The following is a 22,409-nucleotide window of genomic DNA, read 5'->3' as shown; positions in this document are numbered from 1 at the left end:
TTGACCCTACCAGCTCAAGAGAAGAAGGCTCTTGCAGATGAAGATCTTCTCTCGTCGTGTGGAGAAAAGTGGTGAGACACTGCAGCAGGGCTTCACCGGTGGTTCAGTCATTGCAGATGTCTTTGGCTTCTATCCTCTTCGGCTTCTTAGTTCCAGTGGCGACGTCTTGCTCTTCCAGTCCTCAGGACCCTGCTTTTATGCAAAAAGATCCCCATTCATACAGCCTAGCTGTCACTCACACAGTGGAGTGGTCATATTGGCGGGAGACCCTCCAGCCTATCAGGATAGAGTGCGACATGGGTTGCGGAGGCAACCCTGTCCAGGGGTCCTATTCCCCTTCCCACACAATGGACCCACCCCAGACTCAGTGGCTCCGAAAGGAGGGCTTCTTGGCAGAGGCCCACCAAAAGGACGAACAAAGGATCCCCGACCTGGGTTAGGAAAATGGAGTAAGACTCGAGAAAGAAGTTTTATCAAGCAAAGTTCTGGCAAATAAAACCTATGGAGTAAAGTTAATAATAAAATAAACCGGCGGTATGTTTGAGGCTGTCAGAAAATTTGGTAGCCTCGAACAATGGGAAAATCCCATAGGAAAATATTTGTGGTCGAATATTTACAGTAGTAACCACTGCCACCAGCCAGAAACTTTTGAGAGAGGGACTGTACGGTACCCTCTCGAAAATAAACATAAGGGAAAAACTATTAACCCTTTCCAGTACCTCCATAGTAAGATGGTATGTACTGGTTTAGCTCATAAAAATGGACTAGTAAAGTCAATTGGGACTTTACATGACATACAGTAGTCCGTCCCAGGGTATGGAGTCTAAGTTTGGGGGGTCGCTACGACACCCCTGTGTCACTGCACTGAGGGTGCTGTGTAACACATGTGAGTAAAGATGGTTTCTATGGGGGTGAGAAAACCCCATAGACATTAAACACAAAAATAGCCTAGAACACACATGGAAAAAATGCCTAAGAGTGTCACGTCCCCGGTCCTGCCCTCCTCCCGTCACTCCCCAGGCACCATCCGTTCCCGTACCCACCACCCACACCAACGGGGAAGACACGGCAGGCGGGATGTCCGAGGGGGCAGAATCACCTCCCTCCGCCCATTTCCGTGCTGGCGCTTGCCATGGCGTCTCGTCCATGCCCGACGGCTCCGGCGTCGCCGGCTTCAGCTCCCTCGCACGGGGGAACCTGATCGCGTCTCGCTCAGACGATCACGTGACTGGTCACGGGATCGTCTGTAGCCGACGCTGGCGTCCACATCGGACGAACACCAAACACTGATGGCGTCCGACCATCACGTGACGCTCCTGTGCGGTCACGTGCCCTGTCACGTGGTCTGACTTTCCTTCAAAAAGAGCTGAGAGGAAACACTCAGTGCTTCACAGCTGTTTTCACCAGAGACCTGTCCGGCATTACCCACGTTCTTCCTGAGACACTTTGGAACTCGACCACGGACCGTTATTTGGACTTGCCTTGGATTTCCCTTTTGTTGTTCCTACACCTCTTCTGGACCCTTGGAACTCTTGACCCCCCTTTTTCTGGCCCTGGATTTGCTTTGGATTACCCTTCTGTTTTGGCGAACTTCTACCCACGCAATTCCTGTCGACCACGTTTTGTCTCCTGAGTCATTTGGGGTTCACCACCTGGACCTTGGATGGGCTTGCTATCTGGTCACGCTCTGGCTACCGATGTGAGTTGGAGGAAGAGCTGTGCATCCCAGCCTGCTGTCAGTCTTCCCTCGTTGTCTATTCAGGTCTACTACCTATCCTATCATCCCCAGGGTAAGCTTTGTCGTTTTTCCTTGTTTGCTTGCACTGCCATTATTGTTCAAAGCATCCCTGACCCTAACCTTTGCCTTACAGCACTCAGGGGTCCTTCTGGTGTTCCTGATATCCGATTGACAACGCCACTCATCACCTGTGGCCTCAAAGATTGCTAGGGCAGTATTCATTACCTGCTCGAGCGGTACTTGGGGACGGAGGTAGTTTATAACTGCACGACCATCAAGGCGGATCACCTAGATCAGAACAAAGAGTGGGAAAAAGAGTCTCGCTCTTAGCAGGTAAAAAGAAACAAACCCTTCAAATCCAGCAAAGTTGCTGGGGGACGCTATAGGTAAGGGAAATTAGCCATAGAATGAGAAGTCTCCCTAACAGCCTCTAGGCACACAATTCATGTGGACTTGGACATAGCAGACCTAGTAGCTAGGGCAGTGGCACTATAGGTGCAGCCAACCATGGTGGCTAAAACTTACTGGTTTCTTGACCGATGTGCATGCAAAAATCAAGGATATGCCCTTTCAAGTTGACAACTACAATACCACTAATTTATACCCTGTCCACCGTGTCACTAACATGTGCGTATCAGGACAATTCATGCTCTCCTTTACAGTACTACTAGCCCTAGCTTGCATACACAGGACTCCTCCAGCTTCTTACCACCATTCGGCTCTTAACCTAACCATGGCCCAGCCCAGCCTTACTCGCACCCAATCGCAGATTAACCCAAACACTTATGTGAGACCTCAGCAGGTTCCCACCTATGATGCCCAACCAGGCAACACTACCCTCAGAAATGAAAGACTCCGCTCAAGACTAGCCAAACTACATGAACCACTAGCCAGAACTCAAGAAGGTCACCTTTCTTACTGAAACCTCTAATATCAGTATAAAAAGCCTACATAGCCCGGTATTATATGGGCCAAGTACTCGCACTACCTCTAAAACCCAATTGACAGGAATCTCCTGCACACCAATTGCCACCAGCCTTAACCTTAAAAGCGCTTTAATAAATGCCAGATCCTTGGTTGCACATGCTACTGAGATATCCAACCTTATCCAGACTGAAAATTATGATATACTGGCTATCACGGAATCCTGGCTACATGCCACTGCAGGCCCTGCCCTCATTCTAGCTATTCCCAAAGGATATACCATTTTAAGATCTGATAGAAATGAAGCACGCAGAGGAGGTATAGCCCTTATCGTCAAATCTAATCTTTCAATAAGACTAGCTCCACCCATTGACATGAAATCATGTGAAAGTCTCACAGCCAAGCTATCTAGCAACAACTCTCAGACTCTCACTACCCACCTGATATACAGACCTCCAGGTCCTATTGGAACCTTTGAGGAGGACATTTCCACCATCCTGTCCAACAATCTAAAAACCTCCTCCCAAGTCATTCTTCTAGTGGGCATTAACCTGGGCTTCAATGGCCCTAAAGACCTACATTCATCTAGAGGGGCCAGTATGTTGAATGAACTTGGCCTCTCCCAGAGAGTGCACCACCCTAACCACAACAAAGGGAGAATACTCAACTGGGTGGCAGACTACAACTGCAATGCCTCTATCTCGCCGATCTCCCCCCAGATCTGGACAGATCTCCTTGTGACATTCTCTCTAGCAACCAAAAGACCAACCTCCATTCCCACCCAGTTGGCTCCGTCCATACTAACAAGGAATAAAAAGAACATTACCTCTGACAACTTACTCCCTCTGATTCTTCCCACTCTCAACTCTCTGCCGGAAAACTTGGGCCCTGAGGCCTTGGCGAATGAGTATAATAAAATTATGTCCACCTCACTTGACTCTATCACACCATTTAAAATGAGACAAAGTAAGTTAAAGCTCACCTTAACTCATGGTACACACCACACCAGAAAACATTATGCTTAAAAAAAAGACAATGCGCGGCATCTTGGAGATCACTACCCTCTAAGCTGTAATTTGTATGTATGTATACTGATGTGTAACTAAGCTGTAAGTTATCTTATGCAATGCACCCTGATACCCACGGGTCTGGTGCTCAATACAAGTAATAAAACAAAACAAACTTCTTTGGGACAAGGTTGAGCATGCTCTTGACAAATTCAAAGCATCCAGATAGACAGCCTGCTCGTTGGGCTTATCGGCTCCTCGGAAACCATTCTTCATGGCTCAGTAATACAGGGTTATGACGGCCATGCCATAGAAACAGCACTTTGGCAGAGGTGCTCCCATAAATAACCTGTCTTTCAGGAAACCTTCCAGGGAAGACACCAGACTGACTGAGAGAGCAGTAGTATTAGGGAAGGCCACTGTGATGAGTACTCAGTCCACAAGACACCTGTAAAGGGGTGGGGTTACAGGTTGAGGGGACCTTCTCAAGGAGTGGAGGGCCAATGGGTCCTCTAGATTCTAGAAAAAGTTGTACAGCTTCACCACAAAGAATGCAGGAGATTTACCAAGTAGAACTTTTCTGGGAAGTGGAACAAATGATCCCGCCCGAAAAGGGTCTTGATGGAGAACAGCATAACTGGTTCTACTCAAGATATTCCCTAATCCCAAAGAGGGAGCCAGGGAGTTGAGTCCCATTCATGACCTCTAAGGCCTAAACAAAGAAAGATAAATTCAGAATGATTACACTGTCTCTGGTTTTATTTGCTTTGTGCCACTGCAATGGTGTCCCTGAACCTCCAGGATGTTTGTTACCATGTGCCCATCCCACCAGCAGTTTGTGGTCGAGGGGCACCACTGCCAGTATATATACCCTTACCATGATATATTGCCCTTCAGGTTGACTTCACAATGTTGAGGGCTACTGTGGTTTCCCATTTGTAATTCAGCGGTGTGGAAGTGTCCCGCTACCGTGACAATTGGCTGGTGAAATTGGCCTGTTTGAAAGGGGGTGCTTGCCACACTTCAATAGACTGCAGGGCTGCTACATGCTCTCTGGTTTTCCCTAAATATGGAAGTTTTGAATTTGACCCCTACTTTGTAGCTACAGTTTATAGGGGCAGTGCAGGACATTGCATTAATGGGGGGGTGTTTTACTGCCCCCCATTGTTTGAGGCTATCAGGACAACCATGGACCCCTTCGGACAGCTTTAAGGCCGTGATCATGCACGCAGCTCGAATGTTTTTGAGGCTGCTGGGCCGGATTGCCTCATGCATTCTGCTTGTCCCTTAGTCGAGGCTTCGCATGTAGAGGCTCCAGAGATGGCTCAGATTCAGTGGAACCAATCTGTTACACCCCAATACAATATTGGGAGTAAATCTCCTGCACTGTACACCGAGCTTTATCGAAAGCTCTTCAACTCCTATTTATATACTTATGTACCCAAAATTGTATTTTGTTTATTTCTTGTTAAAAAAAAATGTTTACAAAAGAAACTTTCGAAAGTTTTGTTTCTCAATTTATATACATAGTTTTAAATGATGCACCTTTTATATTCATATTAACATATATCCATTTGTTTATTTGTAATATGTCTTCACCATATGAAATTATATAATACATTTAATCTCAATCAAAGACAAATGTCCTGTGTATCTTCACCAATCCAAACTGTATGCGTTTTTTATTTCCGACACGTTTTGAATATCCGTGTATTCATCTTCAGGGGTTTACCATTGGATATGTCTAGTGCCAAATAAGATTAATTTAGCATTACATACTACTATTGTGATCAACATTTTCATTCTAATTAAAGGGTATCTTACTTCTGTTACTGTCCTTAAATCACAGTAACAAGTTAGTTGTCCAATTTCGGTTGCTTTTTTAACAAAGCTTCTTTCTGGGAAATGGAAGACATAGTCAGAGTCAATAACAAAAATCACAACATCATCTGCAATGAGGTGATTTAATTATCCAAACGTACAAGTCTTCATACAATGACCTCCTACGAATTGTGTGTTGTAGATATTGTCATCACAGCAACCTAGATACACATATATCTCGGTTTTAAGGTAAGTCTAAGCTTGGTGTGTTCATTAATGGCAACTCTAAAGCGAGCGTTCTCTTTAATCCAATATAAGACAAACTTATAAAGATCTGCTAGTACTCCCCGTATTGCATTAAGCCTAACTGTGCCTCTACTGGTACAATTTAACTAGTGCCAACTGGCGGTAGATTCCACTTGCGTGCCTATGTGACATCATCAGCCAGCATCTGTAGAGACTGGATTAGTGTCGAATATCCTTTAATCTTATTAGTTCTACCCAGTTCAAAAGTGTTTATCTAGCTTCCATACGCTGTTTCAATAGTAATAATTAAAAGGGCAAAGAGATTAATCTGCACTAAAAGATCTCTTAATCTGATATATTATCGTTTATATAAACGTTATCACAGGGAAACAAAAACACCGGCCATCTTGGAATGGTGTAAATTCGTACATAAGTAATTTACAATCCTAACACATTTCAATACCATAGACAATAGTTCACATATCGTAGAAGATATCACCTTAGGTGTTCAGCCAGGTATTAAATGTTTCCTGATAAATCACATTCCATTACATCCAATGCACAATGTAATTTAGAGATAACATGTAAGGCCCCATTCTTGATTCATCCCAGACGAGCCAAACAGTCCAATGTTTTCATCCAGAAGATCTCTCTATGTGCCAACTTCTGAATGAGGTTACCACCTCTCTTTGATGTAGTTAATTGGTCCAGGATCATAAAACGTAATTGTGAAATGGTATGGGATTTTTCCACAAAACGACTTGCAATAGGCGATGACAGATTATTGGTGCAGATATTTGATTTATGCTCACACCATCTAATCTTGAAGTCATGCCGACATAAAATAACCCGCAGGGGCATTTAATGCCATAAATTATATATTTTGTGATGCAGGTAGAACTATGATACAGGTACGGACATAAACGGTTATTTATTATATTGGTATAATTCTCGAGTATGATTGATGAACGTTGAGTGCACCTAACATGAGTTGAATCGTATTCAGTTGTAACAAGTTGACTGGACCCCTCGAAATCAAACTACGCATTGTAGCTCCGGCTTGCTGCAGGATTTGCGTTGGTGGCACTGGGAGAATGTCATGGTGGGCGAGCCATTTGTATTCCTTGATTTTCAAGCACAAATTGTCACGTATGCCTCCATGTCATGTAGGGCTGGGCAGACCTGTCTTGATGGCCCTGGAGAGGTACAAGGGAGGGAGATTGTCTGAAAGTTAGGGGGAGAGCCATCCTCCTTGCCCTGGGGGCCTTCCAGTCACAGTTTCAGGGGGAAAAGGTGATGGTCTTGACGGCCTACATGACTGTGGTGCATTATCTAAACAAGTGTGGCAGAGGGAGCTTCCTAAGGCTGTCCCGGAAGGCTCCGATTCTGGTAAACCATCAAGAACATTTCACTCTAGGCCTTCTATGCACCCGGGAAGAACCAGGTGACGACAGATACTCTGTGTTCTCTGGACCAATCATTGGTGAACCACGTCTTTCACATGTGTGGCTCGCTACTGTTAGTCCTGTTTGCGACCCATGCCATGAAGAAATGCCCCTTCTGCCTGTTGATTCCAGAAGTGGGCAAGGGCGTCCACCTAGAGCAGAGTTCAGTTGCAGGCTTGTCTCCTGAACAACACTTAAGGCTCCATGGCCATGGCTTGTCTTAATTGCTGATCCTCTGGGTGGCTGCCAGGACACAGAGCACACTGAAGCTGTACTTGTGCCAATACCTGCGCTTCTACAGGTGGTGCAATCAGATGAAAATGTACCCCTGCCCTGCTTCAATAGCTAGTGTGCTAAACTCAGACTCTGGCTAAGGAAGCTTTGTTGGTGTGCACCATGAGGGGTGCCTTGCTGCGCTATCATGTTCATGCCGAAGCCTTAGCAGGGATTGTTCTTTTAAATATCAATTGTAATGCATTCTTGAAAGGACTGGTAATTTGCTCCCCCCCTCCCCCCCACTGAGTCACATGCATCCATTCACAGTTGGACTTGAATTCGGTCTCAACACATCTGATTGCCCCCTCTTTTGAGACCATGCACAGTTGTTCCTCAAGTTCCTAACCTCTAAGAATGCTTTTTTGGTGGTCGTTACATCGGTCAGATGAGCGAATGAGCTACAGGCCCTAAACAAATATTTACGAAAAACAATTTGACGCTTCAGGTAAGGCCATTCTTCCTGCCTAAAGTTATCCGCTTGTATCACATCAACCAGTCCATACACCTTATGGCATTCTTCCAGCTGTGACCATGTTCATTAGGTCCTTAGTGCAGCCCGTTTGTGGGTGAGAGCTCTATTTGTACCGATACAGTGTGCCCCCCTCTTCAGTATTTCTTAATTGGTATATTACTGGGAGAATCATTCAAAGATAAATCACCTGCCCGAGAGATGGTATCCATTGGAAGAACAAGTCCTGTTCCTTAGGGGAATTGTTGAATCTGATGGATACACTCTATCCCACGCAAATTCCTGATCTGCCTGCCCTAGTCCCCTCGGTGCCCTCGGCATGATCCCAGCTCACCTGTGCTGGGATACATCTGGGGAACAGTTGGGCTTGTGGCAGGCAGTACCACTTCTATTCTGAACACAGTCAATTCTGTGGAGAAAGCAAGGCACAGCCGCACGGGTGGTGGTGGTACTGCAAGCCACTTTATGAGCGCAATTCATAAATGTGAGGTCCCATGCTGCAAGCTGGACATTTCAATGGTTAGCAGGCTGCAGAGGAGGCATATCCATCTAAACCAATGGTACCCGTAAAGTATGCAAGGTCCTCTTGCAACTTACAGTTATTACTTTGCAGTAGCCATCATAAACCAATCCTTCTAAAAAGTACTTGTCTAGCGCGCGGGCATTCAAGAACACTCCAGGAATGTATTTTTAACTTGGGCTAATTAAACTGTCAAATACCCGAGGGCTTTGTGTCCCTCACTCCCTCATAAGGGGACCTCGAGCACGAAGGGGTCTCACCCTGGTTTAGCTATGCTGAGGAAAATGTCTTTTGAGAGCCTATCCTGACTTAGTCTAAAGCTCCATGTGTAGAAGTGTAATCCCTGCACTTTGGTCAGTGTAATCAGTGAGTTCCAGTCTTTCAGCTTCTAAACCTAATCTGAGGTTTTCTCAAAGGGATACAGTGACGTCCGTAATGTGCCAAGTTCCTTTCAGACTTCCTCTTTATTCAATATTCCAATCTTCCCGTCTTCTTTCAGGTGATCCCTTCTGCAGAGGCAGCCACACCGCCCACACTCTTCATGTTAGCTAAATTATAAAGGTATTTCTAAAGAGCTAAGAACCTTGGAATCGCTCTACATTTCCTCATCACCGGTAAGATAGCTCCGCGGGTTGAGCGCTCGCTGCTGCGATCTGTGTGATCTGCAGGTCGCAGGTTCGAATCCCGGCAAGGCCAACTCAGCCTTTCATCCTTCCGACGTGGATAAATGAGTACCAATTTCGGTTGGTTGAATATGTGCACTGTAAAGCGCTTTGGATAAAGACACTATATAAATAACACGTCATTATCATTAGAAAGTACTGTGTGAAACAAGCATCCTAGACACTGGTGCCATAGGACTAGGGGTTTGAATTATGTTTGTATGAAATCAAATGGGCTATCCTAAAAATCCTTCTTGTATGTTCCCCCAAAAGCAGATAGCACAGATATGCCCTAGTCCGGGAAATCCCGTAAGGTATCCAAATGAGTACTGTTTTGTGTGCATCAATCCCTGGCTGACTCATTAAGCCTTGATGCATGATTTTGAAATCTTTTTTGACCCTGCTCGCTCTTTACATCATGCTGTTTTCTGTGCTTGGTATTAGAGGTTGACTGATGGACGGGAAAGCTGGAAATAAAAGGATTTAGGGTTGTTTGTTCGTCTGATAGTTGTTTGCGACGAACTGATCTAAATAAATTTGTTTGCATGCAATTACCAGATGAAGAAACAACCCCAATCCCTCTACACATTCAACCCTAATGTGCCCACCCCTACGCCCCCTCCCCTATTTACCTGCTGCTCCCCTCCGGGTCCCTTGCAGCGTCTGATCCATCCCTCTGACACGGGTCGAATCTGATGCCACAGTAGCCCTTTTTCTGTCCCCCGCCTCCCAGGTTGAGGAAGCGGGGGACACCCCTGCAAGGTCAAAAATACCTAACATGTGGAACCGGGGACACCCCTGCTCCACATGTTCGTTATGTTTTATAATCATTGGAATGGTACTGGCCGAATTCGGTCAAATAGTTGTCTGCTGAAATTTTGCAATCTCTTCCTTCAGGAGGCCGTTCAGGCATTCACAAACACCATAAGCCTGCGGGTGGTATGCGCATGCAAATTTGTGTTTAATGCCAAGCAGTGTAGTTCTGTGTTGGAACATTTCATTGGCAAAGTGCGGGCCATTGTCTGACCGCAGCACCTCGAAAACCCCCCACCTTGGGAAGACCTCCCTCACCAGGAACTTGGCTGCTCTGAAGGCGTCTGCATGAGAGCAGGGTCCAGCCTCTATCCACCTTGAAAATGGGCACACTACCACAATCATGTATCTGTATCCTTGACATACATCAACCATGTCAACGTAGTCAATATGTAAGTGCAGAAAGGGTCCTTCTGGCCGGGGTATAGTACCTTTTATCACTTGCAGCGTGTGACCGGCCGTGAACTGTTGACAGGTTAGGCAATTGCTGATAAAGTTTGTGACGTGTGAATTTAGCTCGGGAAAGAACCAGGCCTCTTTTATTTGTGCTGCAATCACTTCCTTTCCTTTTCCTGTGTGTGTGTGATGGTGTAGCTGAGCCAGGGCCGTTTTCAATATAGCTAGGGGCATCACTACTTTGCCTGTATTATTCTGACACCATAATGCATCTGTGGGGGACATTGTGCACCCTCTTTTGACCCATAGCTCCTTCTCTGCCATAGGTTCTGCTGCCTGTAATTCCATAATTTGAGTTTCAGGGATGTGTGTGTACCCCTCCTTCATCAACATCTGTCTTTCCCCCGCCCTCCCCCTATCGTTTTGTTTTTCTGGGAGGGTCCATATTTCGCCAAAATACGCAGCACGTTTGGTATGTGCGTCTGCCGTTTCATTACCTTTTGAGATAGGATCATCCCCGTTAGTGTGTGCCTGACATTTCACCAAGGCTATTTCTTTAGGGTCATTTATTACTTCAATCAGTTCAGCAAGTAGGAGAGCATGTTGTACTGGGGTTCCATCTGCTCTTCTGAACCCCCTTCGTTGCCATTTTATTAACACTGAGTGCACTGTCGATGTGACGTATGCATTGTCTGAATATATTGTTACCCTCTTGTCATTGCTCTCTTTTAGTGCCAAAATTAGGGCCACTAGTTCTGCTGCTTGTGCTGAGAAATTCTGTGGTACTGGACACATTTTACTGGTACATACATCCAATCCTCTGTCAAACGAACCACTGCTGCTCCTGTCCTTCGTACCCCATCACTCTGGTCAATTGTTGAGGACCTATCAATGTACATTATCTCACCCCATAGGGCATTTTCCTCAACTTTTCTTGCGCTGGAGTATATTTCAATGGCTTGTGTGCAATCATGAGCGTAGTCACCATCTTCTACTACCTCTGCTATGAACCTTGCCGGGTCACATTACTGCACCTTACAATCGTTAATTCTGGTTTGGAAAGAATGATCTCGTATCCTGATGCCCTCTGTGTGGTTAATGTTGATTTGGGCTTGTTCAGTATTGCAAAAAAGGCGTGTTCCACAAATAGTGTGGTAGGGCACCCCATTGTTATTGATGATGATTTTTCCACCACAAAGGCTGTGGCGGCCAGGCTCTGTTCGCAAGGGAAGTGACCTAACATTACAGGGTCCAGGTGTCCGCTGTAAAATGCTACAGGCTTGTGTCCCATGCTTGTTTTTTGTGTCAGTACTGCCTTCATTACTGCTGAGTCACAGTGTGAGAAAATGAAAAATTGGTGCTCATAGTTTGGGGTGGCCAGTACTGGTGCTGTTGAGATGGCGTGTTTCAATTCGTCAAATGCCTCTTTCATTTCTCTTGTCCGTCCCAACTTTTTATCCCCTTTCTGTGCTTCTTTGATGGCCTCAAGTAGGGGTCCTATGTATGACCTGTAGTCAAAAACCCACGCCCTGCAGTAGTTGCATAGGCCCAGAAACTGCTGTAGTTCTCTCACTGTCTGTGGTTGTGGTGTGGTTGTTATTGCCTGTGCCCTTTGTGGTGCAATGTTCCTTCCATGTTGTGAAATGAGCTGACCAATGTAGAGCACCTGTTCTCGGCAGTACTGTAACTTCTCCTTGTCTACCTTGTACCCCTTCTCAGCTAACACTGTGAGCATCTTCACTGAGTCCTTCCTACACCTCTCCTCTGTGGTGCTGCATATTATGATGTCATCCACATATTGCAGCATCGTGCTCTCCATCTCAATGTTTCCCAAATCCATTTGTATCACTCTGTTGAAGATGGATGGTGACTCACAGTAGCCTTGGGGCAGTCTCGTGTGTTTCCATTTTGTGTTGCGGTATGTGAAGCTTGTCAGGTCTTGTGAGTCGGGGTGCAGAGGTATCGAAAAGAAGGCATTTTTGAGGTCAATCACTGTGACCGTGATGCCTCTGCTGGTATTCCACATAGTATGGTGGCTGGGTTAGCTGCTATGGAGTACTCTGCCTCTACAATGTAGTTCAAAGGTCTTAGGTCCTGGATAAAACGCCAAGACCCTCCTTTTGCTTTGCGCACAGGGTACACAGCAGTGTTGCATGGTGACTCTGATGGTACTAATATACAATTGTTTATTAGGGCTGTTATTGTTTCATATATGCCCTCATCTGCCTCTTTTTATAGTGGGTATTGTTTCACTCTTGGTAGCATTGCTCCTTTTTTCAGTTTTATTTTTACTCCTCCAATGCTTTTGATGCAGGCAACGTCATATGGACTGGTGGTCCACAGGGATTTTGGTACAGCTGCCATGTCTTACTCGTAAAATGGCACTGGCGTAGGGGCAGGTGCCTCTAGTGCCATAGCCATTTTTTGTGCCACTTGCTTGTATGTTACTTTCAACCAGATGTTGATGCTCATTCCAAACACCATCTCTCCCTCTTCATTGTCGTCTGAGAAGAGCTCCTCATCTGATACCTGTGTAAGCCTGCACCCCTCTGCCAGTGCTATTACAGCTCACCATGCCCTCCCCTCCCTATCTTGGGTGTGTACTGCAATGTAGTCTGCAGTAGCCATAATGCTCTCTATGTTTACTGAAATAATTTTTCCCTCATTTTCACTTGCTGGTGTTTCTGGTCTGAATAGGTAAGCTGCTGGCCTTCTCCAAATTTTGCCCTCAATGCCAGGCAACCATGCTATTGCCATGTCTGTCCCATATTGTAAGAGGTCTACATCTACTGGCTCAGCCCGGGCCACTGTTTGGCCACAGTACGCCTGCAGTATTTGTCGTGCTGTGAGCATGTTAATGCCTGGTGTAGAGCAAATTATGCCCTTCTTCGTGAAGGAGATGGTCATATTCAACCTGCTCATTATATCCCTTCCAAGTATGTTTACTGGTGACTGCTTCGAGTACAGAAGTGGAAGAGACGTGTCATGATCTCCTATAGATAAGGAGATGTTATCAGTGAAGGGAACCAACCCTTGAGCCCCGGAGAATCCTTGAGTGTGCATGGCTTCGCCTGACAATTTAAACTTACCCTCCCTTATGCAAGACCTAGTGGCCCCGGTGTCCATTAGGAAGGACACATTTTTGTCACCTATCGCCACCTGTATGCGTGGTCCCTCCGCAGTATTAGGTGTTACCGATAGGATGGGACACATCAAAGACATCTGTGGACTGTCCTATTGTGGATATAGTGACTGACCGCTTCCTGTGTAAGGGTTGTGACCCAATATTGTCACCTTCCCTAGCTGTGTCTGCTGTAGGGGTGCATCAGTTGTTGATACTGCATTGTCCTATATTTGTGTGAGCTGCTGTACCGGTTGTACTTGAAGTTGATGTGTTGCTATCGCCTGTTGCTGTGGTGGTGTGTATGTTTATACCTGTATCTGTGGCTGTGGTGGTGCCTGCTGTATTTCTGGTTGTTGTAGGTAGGCTGGTGTTTATGGCTTGGGTTGTTGCAGTTGCGCTTGTTGTTGTGGTAGGCATTGCTGTGTTCCTTGTTGTTGTTGGTAAACTGGTTGTTCCCCCATAGGCCCTTGTTGCACTTGTTCTCCCCATGCTGCTTGGGTCGGTCTCATCCTGCAAGTGTGTGACATGTGTCCCACCATGCCACATACCCAGCATATTGGTGGTTCTCTGGCCTGCCATGGGAACCCCCCTGTGTTGTCTTGGTATCCTTGCTGTCCGTTTGGGTAGTAGCCCCGGAACCCTCCCCCTTGTTGTTGTGTGGGCAGGCCATAGCCCCTCCATCTCATCATGCCACCCCTCCCCCTGTAGTTGTTTAGGTACCCGTTTCCCATATGCATATATCCTCCTCCTGCGTATGCCGTATATGGTGGGGGCGGGGGCATCTGTTGTGTTATTATTTGTGCTGGCTGCTGTAATTGAGCCACCTCTTGTTGTGTTGTGTCTAGTGCAGCTGTAACCTGTGTGGGGGCGGGTGTAGTTATTAGTGCTCCTTCCATGGCATATTTTGATAATTTCTTCTGTACCAATTTTGCCTCCTCTGTCTTCCTATCTTCCTCCTTTTGTTTCATCTTTTCTTGCCACATCCTGCAGTGGTGAACTATATAGTTAGTTGTATTTCTGGCCAGGCCTTAACTTCCATCCCCACTATTTTCTTCAGCTGCCTTTGTACTTGCTCCGGGAGCCCCTTGTATTAATATATGGTAGAAAATTGCTAGTGTTTTATCCCACCGCTCCCGCGTTTCCAGGCGCCATTTCTCCTGAATCTCCTGGATGAAATCAACAGGATCTTCATTCTCACGCATCTTGCGTGACGTTATTGCTCATATGTCTGACGTGTCTGGGTACTGGACCCTCAATGCCTGCCACAGCGCATGTCTGCAGTTGGCAAATGGTGCTCCATCATGTGACGTGTCTGTTGTTGAGACCCTTGGGAAGCCCGCCCTTTTCCAAATGTCATCTGCAGCATCCCCCAATATTGAGATCAGGAGCCCCTTGACGTCCCCCACCGCGAGCTTTTGCCCCGCAGTGTGTTTTTCCATCTCATATATCCACTTCCCAGCTCCTCCACTTAGTGATGGAAGTCTGCATTTTATGTTCTTTATCGGCATGCTTCTAGGGGACATATTGTGGTCTGGCCCCTCCCCTTTCCAGAAGTGGCATTAAATTGTACCCCCTTATTTCCCCCAGTGCCCGTGGGGTTCTGTCAGTGTATTCATCCTCTTCCTCTGTGTCAGGTAATTCTGCAATGATATCAATATTACAGTTGTTTTTTCTATCGTCTCCTTCATCCTTCCTCCCTCTCCTGTTACCCTCTTGTCTCATCGTTGGTGTGCTTGCCCGTTCTTCCTGCCTGCGTCCTGGGAGGTCCCTAAGTCTACCGACATATGGGGTGTGCGCAGGGGTGGGTGTCAGTAGGCGTGGTGTTTGTACTGGTGTCGGTGTTAATGGTTGTGGCATTCTCCTTGTTGCCTCTCTTACCTGTGCTTTTCCTGTGTTTTCTTCTTCCCTTCTTCCGCGTGCCCATGGTGACTCGCAGTTAGTGCGTGTAATGTACAGTTTCTCTAAACTCTCTTTATTGCCCTCTCTTCCACTTTTTTCCCCAAACATTCTTCTTCCTCGCTGCAAAATCCATCAGGAAAAGATAATCCCCACTCTGTGCGTTTTCCCCCCACTGTTACCGTCCTTAAATCTATTAAGTCTGCTTCCTTGTGCTCACCTCCTTTAACAGAGGCCCCCTGTGTTGACGTTGTAGCCACCTCCGAGTCTTGGCGTGTGTATGTCCTTACTCCGTGCTCCACTCTCCTATCTCCTTTTCCTTCTTTCCCATTATTTCACCACTTATTTCCGCTCTCTTTCTGTGTAGTTCTTCCATTACCTCTGCACTTACCTTTGCTAATATCCTCTCTTCTTCTTCCTTTCTCCCCCATTTTCCCCCTTCCCTTTTTAATATGCTTTCTATTACTTTACCTTCTTCATACTTTCTGGCGCTTTCAGATAGTATCTCCTTTTTCCACAGTTCCATTTCCCTGTCCTTCTCTTCCTCCATCTTTTTCATATCCGTAGCGCCGCACGGGACACCCTCTCTGCAATTGCCCTTATCCGCTCCTCCTCCTTCTTCCTTTCTTCTGTTGGCTCCTTCATCCACGCCTGCTCATCACAATTCTCCTTTCTTTCCTTCTTCCTTCCTCGTGTTTCTTGCTCGAGCTGTCTCATCAGAGCAAGTCGTACTTCTATTAATTCAGCCAACCTTTCCTCCAACATTTATTCCTCTACCTGTGACAGTCGCCCTTCCCTTGTATTACTCATCTCTGTCCCTGGCTGTGCGTTGTCCATTTTTTCCTTGTTCACTCTCCTCACTGCGTCCTCTTCTTCCCCTGTTAGTGTCCCTCAGAGCTTTAGGAGCACCTGTGCTGCTATACATTCATCTTGTCCTATGGTTGCCATTTTTCCCACAGTTCTCTTCTCGCCCCATGTCTCTGTCTGTGTTGTGCTTGAGTCTATCGTGTCCGTTGCTGCCGCTGCCCTCTGGTAGCTATCTGTAGGGGCGTATGGTGGAGGGCTGTACGCAGGGTTTGAGTACCCCTCAGCGGCTGTTAACTGTTGTCTGGCGGTTTCTCTTAATTCTGTTACTGGGTACAACCTTCCTTCTTTACTACCTTTGCCAGAGGCACTTCGTCTGTCCCTTCCTTTTCCACCTTTGCTTCTGATACTGTAACCAATCCCTCTTTCTCCCTCTTGCCCTCTCCTGTGCATAGTGCATTGCTGTTAGCCGTGCCCACGCCCCTCCTTTCTCCTTCTCCTCTTTACTGTCCTTTGTTTCTTTGCTCCCTTTCTCCTCTGTTGTCCCTTCCATGGTAAACATTCCCATTGCCCCTGGCCTGGCTCCCTGGAACATCTTCCATAAGTTAAACATCTCTATATGGTGAGCTAATTTCTTTCCTTTGTAGGTGTTGTGTATGTATGTCAATAGCGAGTGTTGGGTGTATGAGTCAAAGCTGTCGTTAGGCGGCCATGGTGTTAGTATTTTGTTATCTGTCCCTTGTGTCCAGTCAATGCTGTATTTTATCATTTTCTCCTTATGTGGTGATAGAGACGTGCATATGTGCTGAAGGAGTGTAGTTAAAGCGTTCCCTCTCACTCCAGACCCCGACCCGTAGTATGTGGCCATGTTACAATTTTCTTTTTCCCACTGTCAACCTTCTTTACCTGGCCCCGTAAGTTGGGGACTTCTGACTGTCCGCTGAAAAGTAATACAATTGCAAGTGTGCAGTTTCTTCTCTTTTATTATTTGTTCCTCTTGATGTCACTAGTATGGCCCCCTGCGGCCGTGGCGCACAAAGCCCCCTGTGGCTGTGTGCCCTGTGTGGCATGCTTTTACAGCTGCCCCACCTTCCTTTCTTCGTCAAAACCTCTCCCTCCCCTATCTCAACCCCCTTGCCGAGCGTGAGCGGCGTTCTCTGTGCGCGGCCACCTCTCCCCTTTTTGCCCCTCCCTTATCGAGAGTTGCCGGCGTTCTCTGTGCGCGGCCTCCTCTCCCCTTCTGTCCTGCCCTTTCCCACTTCCTGTCCCCCGGCCACCTTTTGATCAACACGAGATGGTCGCAGTGTCCTATACAAGCCCTACGGGTGACGTCACCAACTTCTGTAAACTATTACCGGTAAGAAACCTTTATAAGATCAAAGAGCGTGCAATATGTTTTAACCCTCTTGTCCCCCGTAAACCCCACAGCTGTCTTCCCACCTCGCCAGGAGTGGAGGATGCAACAATCATTTACTTATTACAATCGGACTGCACACGCTGCGTCGCCTCGTGTGTGATACGCCCCCCCCTCTCTCGGGGAGCTTAACCAGCCAATCGTCTTCCGCACTTGGGAACAAAACTAGCTACCTCCTGCGGGGAAACTTCATCTACCTAACGATCTTCAACACTCAATTAGTAGGAATCCTCATCTATTCATTGATCTATAACGTCAATTCATAGGAAAGCCACACTCCTCCCCTACAGGTGCCGGCGATCTGGACAAATCCGTTCCTTCCAACAACCACACGTGGTGCCTTTCGGCTCCACCCAATTCACTTTGTGACGTGGTAGAAGACAGCCCCCGTGCCTGTCCTACTACCGCTCACTCGTCTATCACCACTTATTAATCAAATCTTCTGCAACACACTGCAAACACCTCCCGCCACCCTTATCACAATTCCTCCCCCCTCCCACACAACATTACATTGTTGGTTGGGCGTGTCATACTCACCAAGTCCTCGTGAGCCGGGGCCGCTCGACCGCGTGCACCCCTCCAAAGCAGCTCGCCACCTCCCCTCGTCTGGACACTCGCCAACCGTGGGCGGGATACTTCTCAAGTCGGCTCCCGAGGGCCAATATCTGGATTGCGCTGTCCGGTCTTCTCGCAGTTCCGCGATGGTCCTGTAGTCCGCAGATGGGGGCTGCGTTGCTGGGTTGCCTCGTTGCAAGAGGCCTTGGAATGATGCTCTTAGGGTAATAGACATCAAACAGATCTCAGCAGTGCCTCCAACTTGTCAGGGTGATTTTCCCAGGGGCCGGCAAAGCCATCCGCGGACCTGCGGGCTGGGGAAGCCCCAACTCCTCCTGCGTCCCAAAAGGAGTATGAGACACACCCAAGAGCAAGGTAATAACTGCTGTTTATTAGAGTAACGGCAGGGATATGCTCAGACCGTATGCATCCGGAGAGGCTCCCGTCGTTAGTTTTACAGCAGTGTGGCGCACTACTTGCGTCACCTGGGAAAATCATCACAAAACCTATCGCCACTTTGGGTTGGTTCCCCGAGTGGTATGGTTAGTATAGTTACCCTATGGGAGGAAATGTTAGTGGATAAGGACGGGTCAGGTGGTACACTTGGGCTGTCCCTAACAGTTGCTACATCGGAATTGTTACAAGGGGACCATTGGTGATTGGCTACGAGTAATGGCGTCAGTGATGAGCCCCTTGTGTTCTGATTGGTTCTCCCGCGAGCCCCCAAGCCTGCGACCATCGCCGTTCCCAGCTTGCAGTGTACCTGACATTAGCAACAATGTGCAACTATGTGTTTGTGGTGGACAATGGACAGGTCTGCTTACGGGCTGGTGTGCATGTCTTTCCCATCGCTGTAGGTGTCCAACTTGTCGCTTTGTTGTTGCAGATTGTGTCCCAGACGTGGGACCCTGGCGATTTTCTGTCTCGTGAGCTTGGCACCTTGTCAGTTCGGCTTGGTCAAGTGTGGGGAGACCGTAGCTGGAGTACAATTATGAGCATTAGATTTTGTATTCTGCCTCTGAGGGCTTGGCACGGGCAGGTATAACCTTGGCGCTGGTTGCAACATGGTTGCAACATCGCGGCCTTGGCTGTGGGCTCTCGTTGGGGGCTCGTTCTCGAAGGCCAGCACTTGCATTTTCGTTCTGGGAGGATTTTCGTTTGCGAGGCTCCTGTCTGGGGACTCTTGCTTGCGGCCTACTTGGGCCTAGTTCGTGGGTGGCAGTACATAATCCATACTATGGAGGTTGCGGGGTGACAGAGTGTTATATGCAGCATTAGGTATACATGGTGGCGTCTTCATAGGGATAGGTAGCAAGAAAGCATCAGCAAGCATATACACAAGCTCTTCAGGCGTCTTACGTTTCTGCAGTGCTGTAGAAGGCCTATGTGAAAAATAACAACGATGCATGTCCGTGGGTATGTCAGTCCGCTACGTCATAGCACTGAGTATATTCTTCGTGTGGGTTGGTGTGTGAGTGACCAGTGTGCATGGTGGCACGTGTGTTATTGTCTGTTGACTATGTCGTTATGGCATCTCTAACGATGGTGATTTTCGTGGTTGGTGTCTAAATGAGCTGGTCCATGGCGCATGCGTCGGCTTGACCAGTGCCTACTAGTGTGGATGCTCCTCGTATGTGTATGCCTTTGAAGCAGGATACTTTGTCAACTGGTAAGGAAGCGAATTGTTCGAACTCCTCTCCTGGGGGGGGTGCTTGGGCCGTGATCCGCTAGGCCATGGTCTGGATGAGACTGGGGGGAGGGTGTCAGCCCATTCTCCCACTTCACGATCGATTTATAAATGATCAAATAGGATAATACCTATATTTATGGTGACTTACTCCAGTAGTGTTTAGCCATATGCGCGCTCTCCTATTATCAACACTCACCGTCCATTCCAACTCTGAAAGCTAATAGCTTCGTCCCTGTTCAACATCAATATTTAGAAACAAAAGTGAATGTGCCACATAGAGGTGAGACGGGGCCGGCCTGGTACCATATGGAACCTTTATCTAGAATATAGATTGTGCAGTTTTTAGCTTTGACTTCCACAGGTAACCTTGGCACAACTGTTTGTTAACTTAGTGTTAGTGGGTGGTCTGATTGTGAACGAAGCACCAAAAAGGGCAACGCTTTGCTTTTTTTGTGTTGTCCTGCCACCTGTCAACGCCAGATCGTACAGCATATTATCCATTCACCGTGGCCATATTCTTTTTTTTGTAATGTATTCTTTTTAAAGTGTAAAGGAGCAGTTCATGATTCTGTCACGTGGTGGCAGTAGTTCCCAAATGTTGGTCGACATAGTGTTTGACTCGTTAGTCTGTATTCTCTTTGCTTGTTTTGAATGGGCACGTGTCCTCTTTGTTGTTTTTAATGCAGTTCACTCGGTGTTTGTTTAACCGCGGGTTGTCTTTCTCTTCCACAGAAAGAATTTCCTATTCCTGAACAGTTTAAGACTGCATGGGATGGATCCAAATTGGTGACTGAACCAGCAGAGATGATGGGCTAACCTCGCCAGTATTTTCCAAGCATCCACACGTGGCACGCAGTCAGACCGCTGAGCCTTCCAAGCAGCAGCAGCAAAACTATACATACGAGCCAGATGCAACATTATTTAAATTCATGCTTTTCTTAGGCACTGGGGGTTTTCGTTTCTCCAATATTTGTTCTCCATTCCTGTTTGATATTCCACAGTGTCTTGGAACTTGGAGACTTTGCAGCGTAGATTCGGTTGACCTTGCTGCTTTCGACAATGCACCCCATACATGCAATGTCAAACTGCATTTTGGTGCATTGTATTTTGCACTTGTGTCTTTTACAGCAGGGGTACTTTCGAACGTTTTAGGGGCCCAAAATGTTCGGTTCGGTCTCTGTCTGGGGGCCGCATCCATCACTGACCACTGCCAAAAACTCGGACTCAACCAACACACTAATACCCCCATTGTCATAACAGTGGAGTTTCCAAGTCCTGAAAATAAATGTCTATTCTTAGAAGCACATTTAGCAAGTAATATGGACAAAATGTTAAATGATTCAAATACCATATCATGAGGGAATTCAGCGCTTCTCTGCCCAAACAGTATTGGCAGCGACTCGTGCCAAATGCTGTATTTCAAAGCATATGGGCAAATAACATTAGCTGTACATGGAAGGGTGCACATTTCAATTTATAGGGCAGTTTGGAATTCATTGTGAAACAGAAACTGTGCCAAAGTATAAAGCACTTTGAGGCAGTAGCACTGGCATTTGAGGCCCCACTTTGCATATAATGATAGCCTATGCACTTGTAGGGCTCCAGCGCACCCCTCGCAGTAACTGTCTGAGTTCTCCGAGTGTAGACAGCCTAGCCTTTGAAAGTTTGAATCCCCTGGCAGGGCCCGCTTAGGCTTTCCTCCTATTCAGGTTGATAAATCGAGTGCCACAAAATGGGGGTAATCGTGACACCTGTGTTTACAGTCTTAGGAGCGAGCGGGAGGAATCTTTCATAAAGCGCGCTATAAGAACGCAAATCCTTATAACATGCCTATGAGGTAATAGATTGGATGGTCATCATTAGGCACTGGGACTGCAGCAATTGGACTTTTGAGGGCTGCATCTTACATTTTATGACCTTCCCATGCTTACAACAATAATTTGTACTATGGTGATATCTGGGGCTGTGCATGGCACACGGTGGCAGCAACGAGACGCGCGAGGCTGCCCATTACAATTGTTAACAATATGATCCATATGAGATGTTATTTTGCATTTGGGTGACATTACTAAGCATTTGAGGCAGTGCTTGCCTATTATGGCCATACCTGTACAGGTAATGCTGCACTTTAAAATAAGTGCTACTTGTGTGCCAATACAACACAATTTTAAATTGAAAAGCCAAACCATATGGCTATGTCAATGCTTATTTTTCATTATTAATTTCCCTTTATCATGTAACACCCAGATTGTGGCAGACTGACCTTATGCCTTGATCCAGAAGTCAAATTCAAAGGTAAAAAAATGGCACTTTCAAAGTGCAGAAGAGAAGCTCTCAACCCATCCAGTTCGAACTGTCCTGGCTTTCCAGTAGAGGCAGAGCAAAGGGGAGGCCAGGGGACACAGCAAACTGTCTGATCAGGCGCAAGTTGTCAGCGGACTGTGTATTCCATTCGGGAGATGCTACTCCAGTCCTGGGTTCAACTTTGCATTCTCATAGTTGTAGTCCTGGTTTCCCCATTGTAAACCCAAGACTAAAAGTCCCAGAATGCAACATTAGAACCAGGACTGGGCTTGCAACTCCAGAATGGGGCATGTTGGTGTGCATGT

At 46.9% G+C, this 22,409-nt stretch overlaps 1 protein-coding gene across 2 annotated transcripts in view; it reads left to right on the top strand.

The window, feature by feature from the left end:
* Window positions 1–21,101, top strand: part of CAP2 (cyclase associated actin cytoskeleton regulatory protein 2) — a 1,372,251-nt gene extending 1,351,150 nt beyond the window's left edge. For both annotated transcript variants that reach the window (XM_069613602.1, XM_069613603.1), the window contains one exon: window positions 20,533–21,101. In XM_069613602.1, the coding sequence (XP_069469703.1) occupies window positions 20,533–20,616 (84 nt within the window). In that variant the 3' untranslated portion in view covers window positions 20,617–21,101. The remainder of the gene's footprint in view (window positions 1–20,532) is intronic.
* Window positions 21,102–22,409: the final 1,308 nt, after the last annotated feature.

Source organism: Ambystoma mexicanum, chromosome 5p (genome assembly GCF_040938575.1).
Source record: "Ambystoma mexicanum isolate Mex_15411 chromosome 5p, UKY_AmexF1_1, whole genome shotgun sequence".
In the NCBI taxonomy this organism is placed as follows: Eukaryota; Metazoa; Chordata; class Amphibia; order Caudata; family Ambystomatidae; genus Ambystoma; species Ambystoma mexicanum.
Note: the sequence above shows the minus strand (reverse complement) of the source record. Positions and strands in the feature narration are given on the sequence as shown.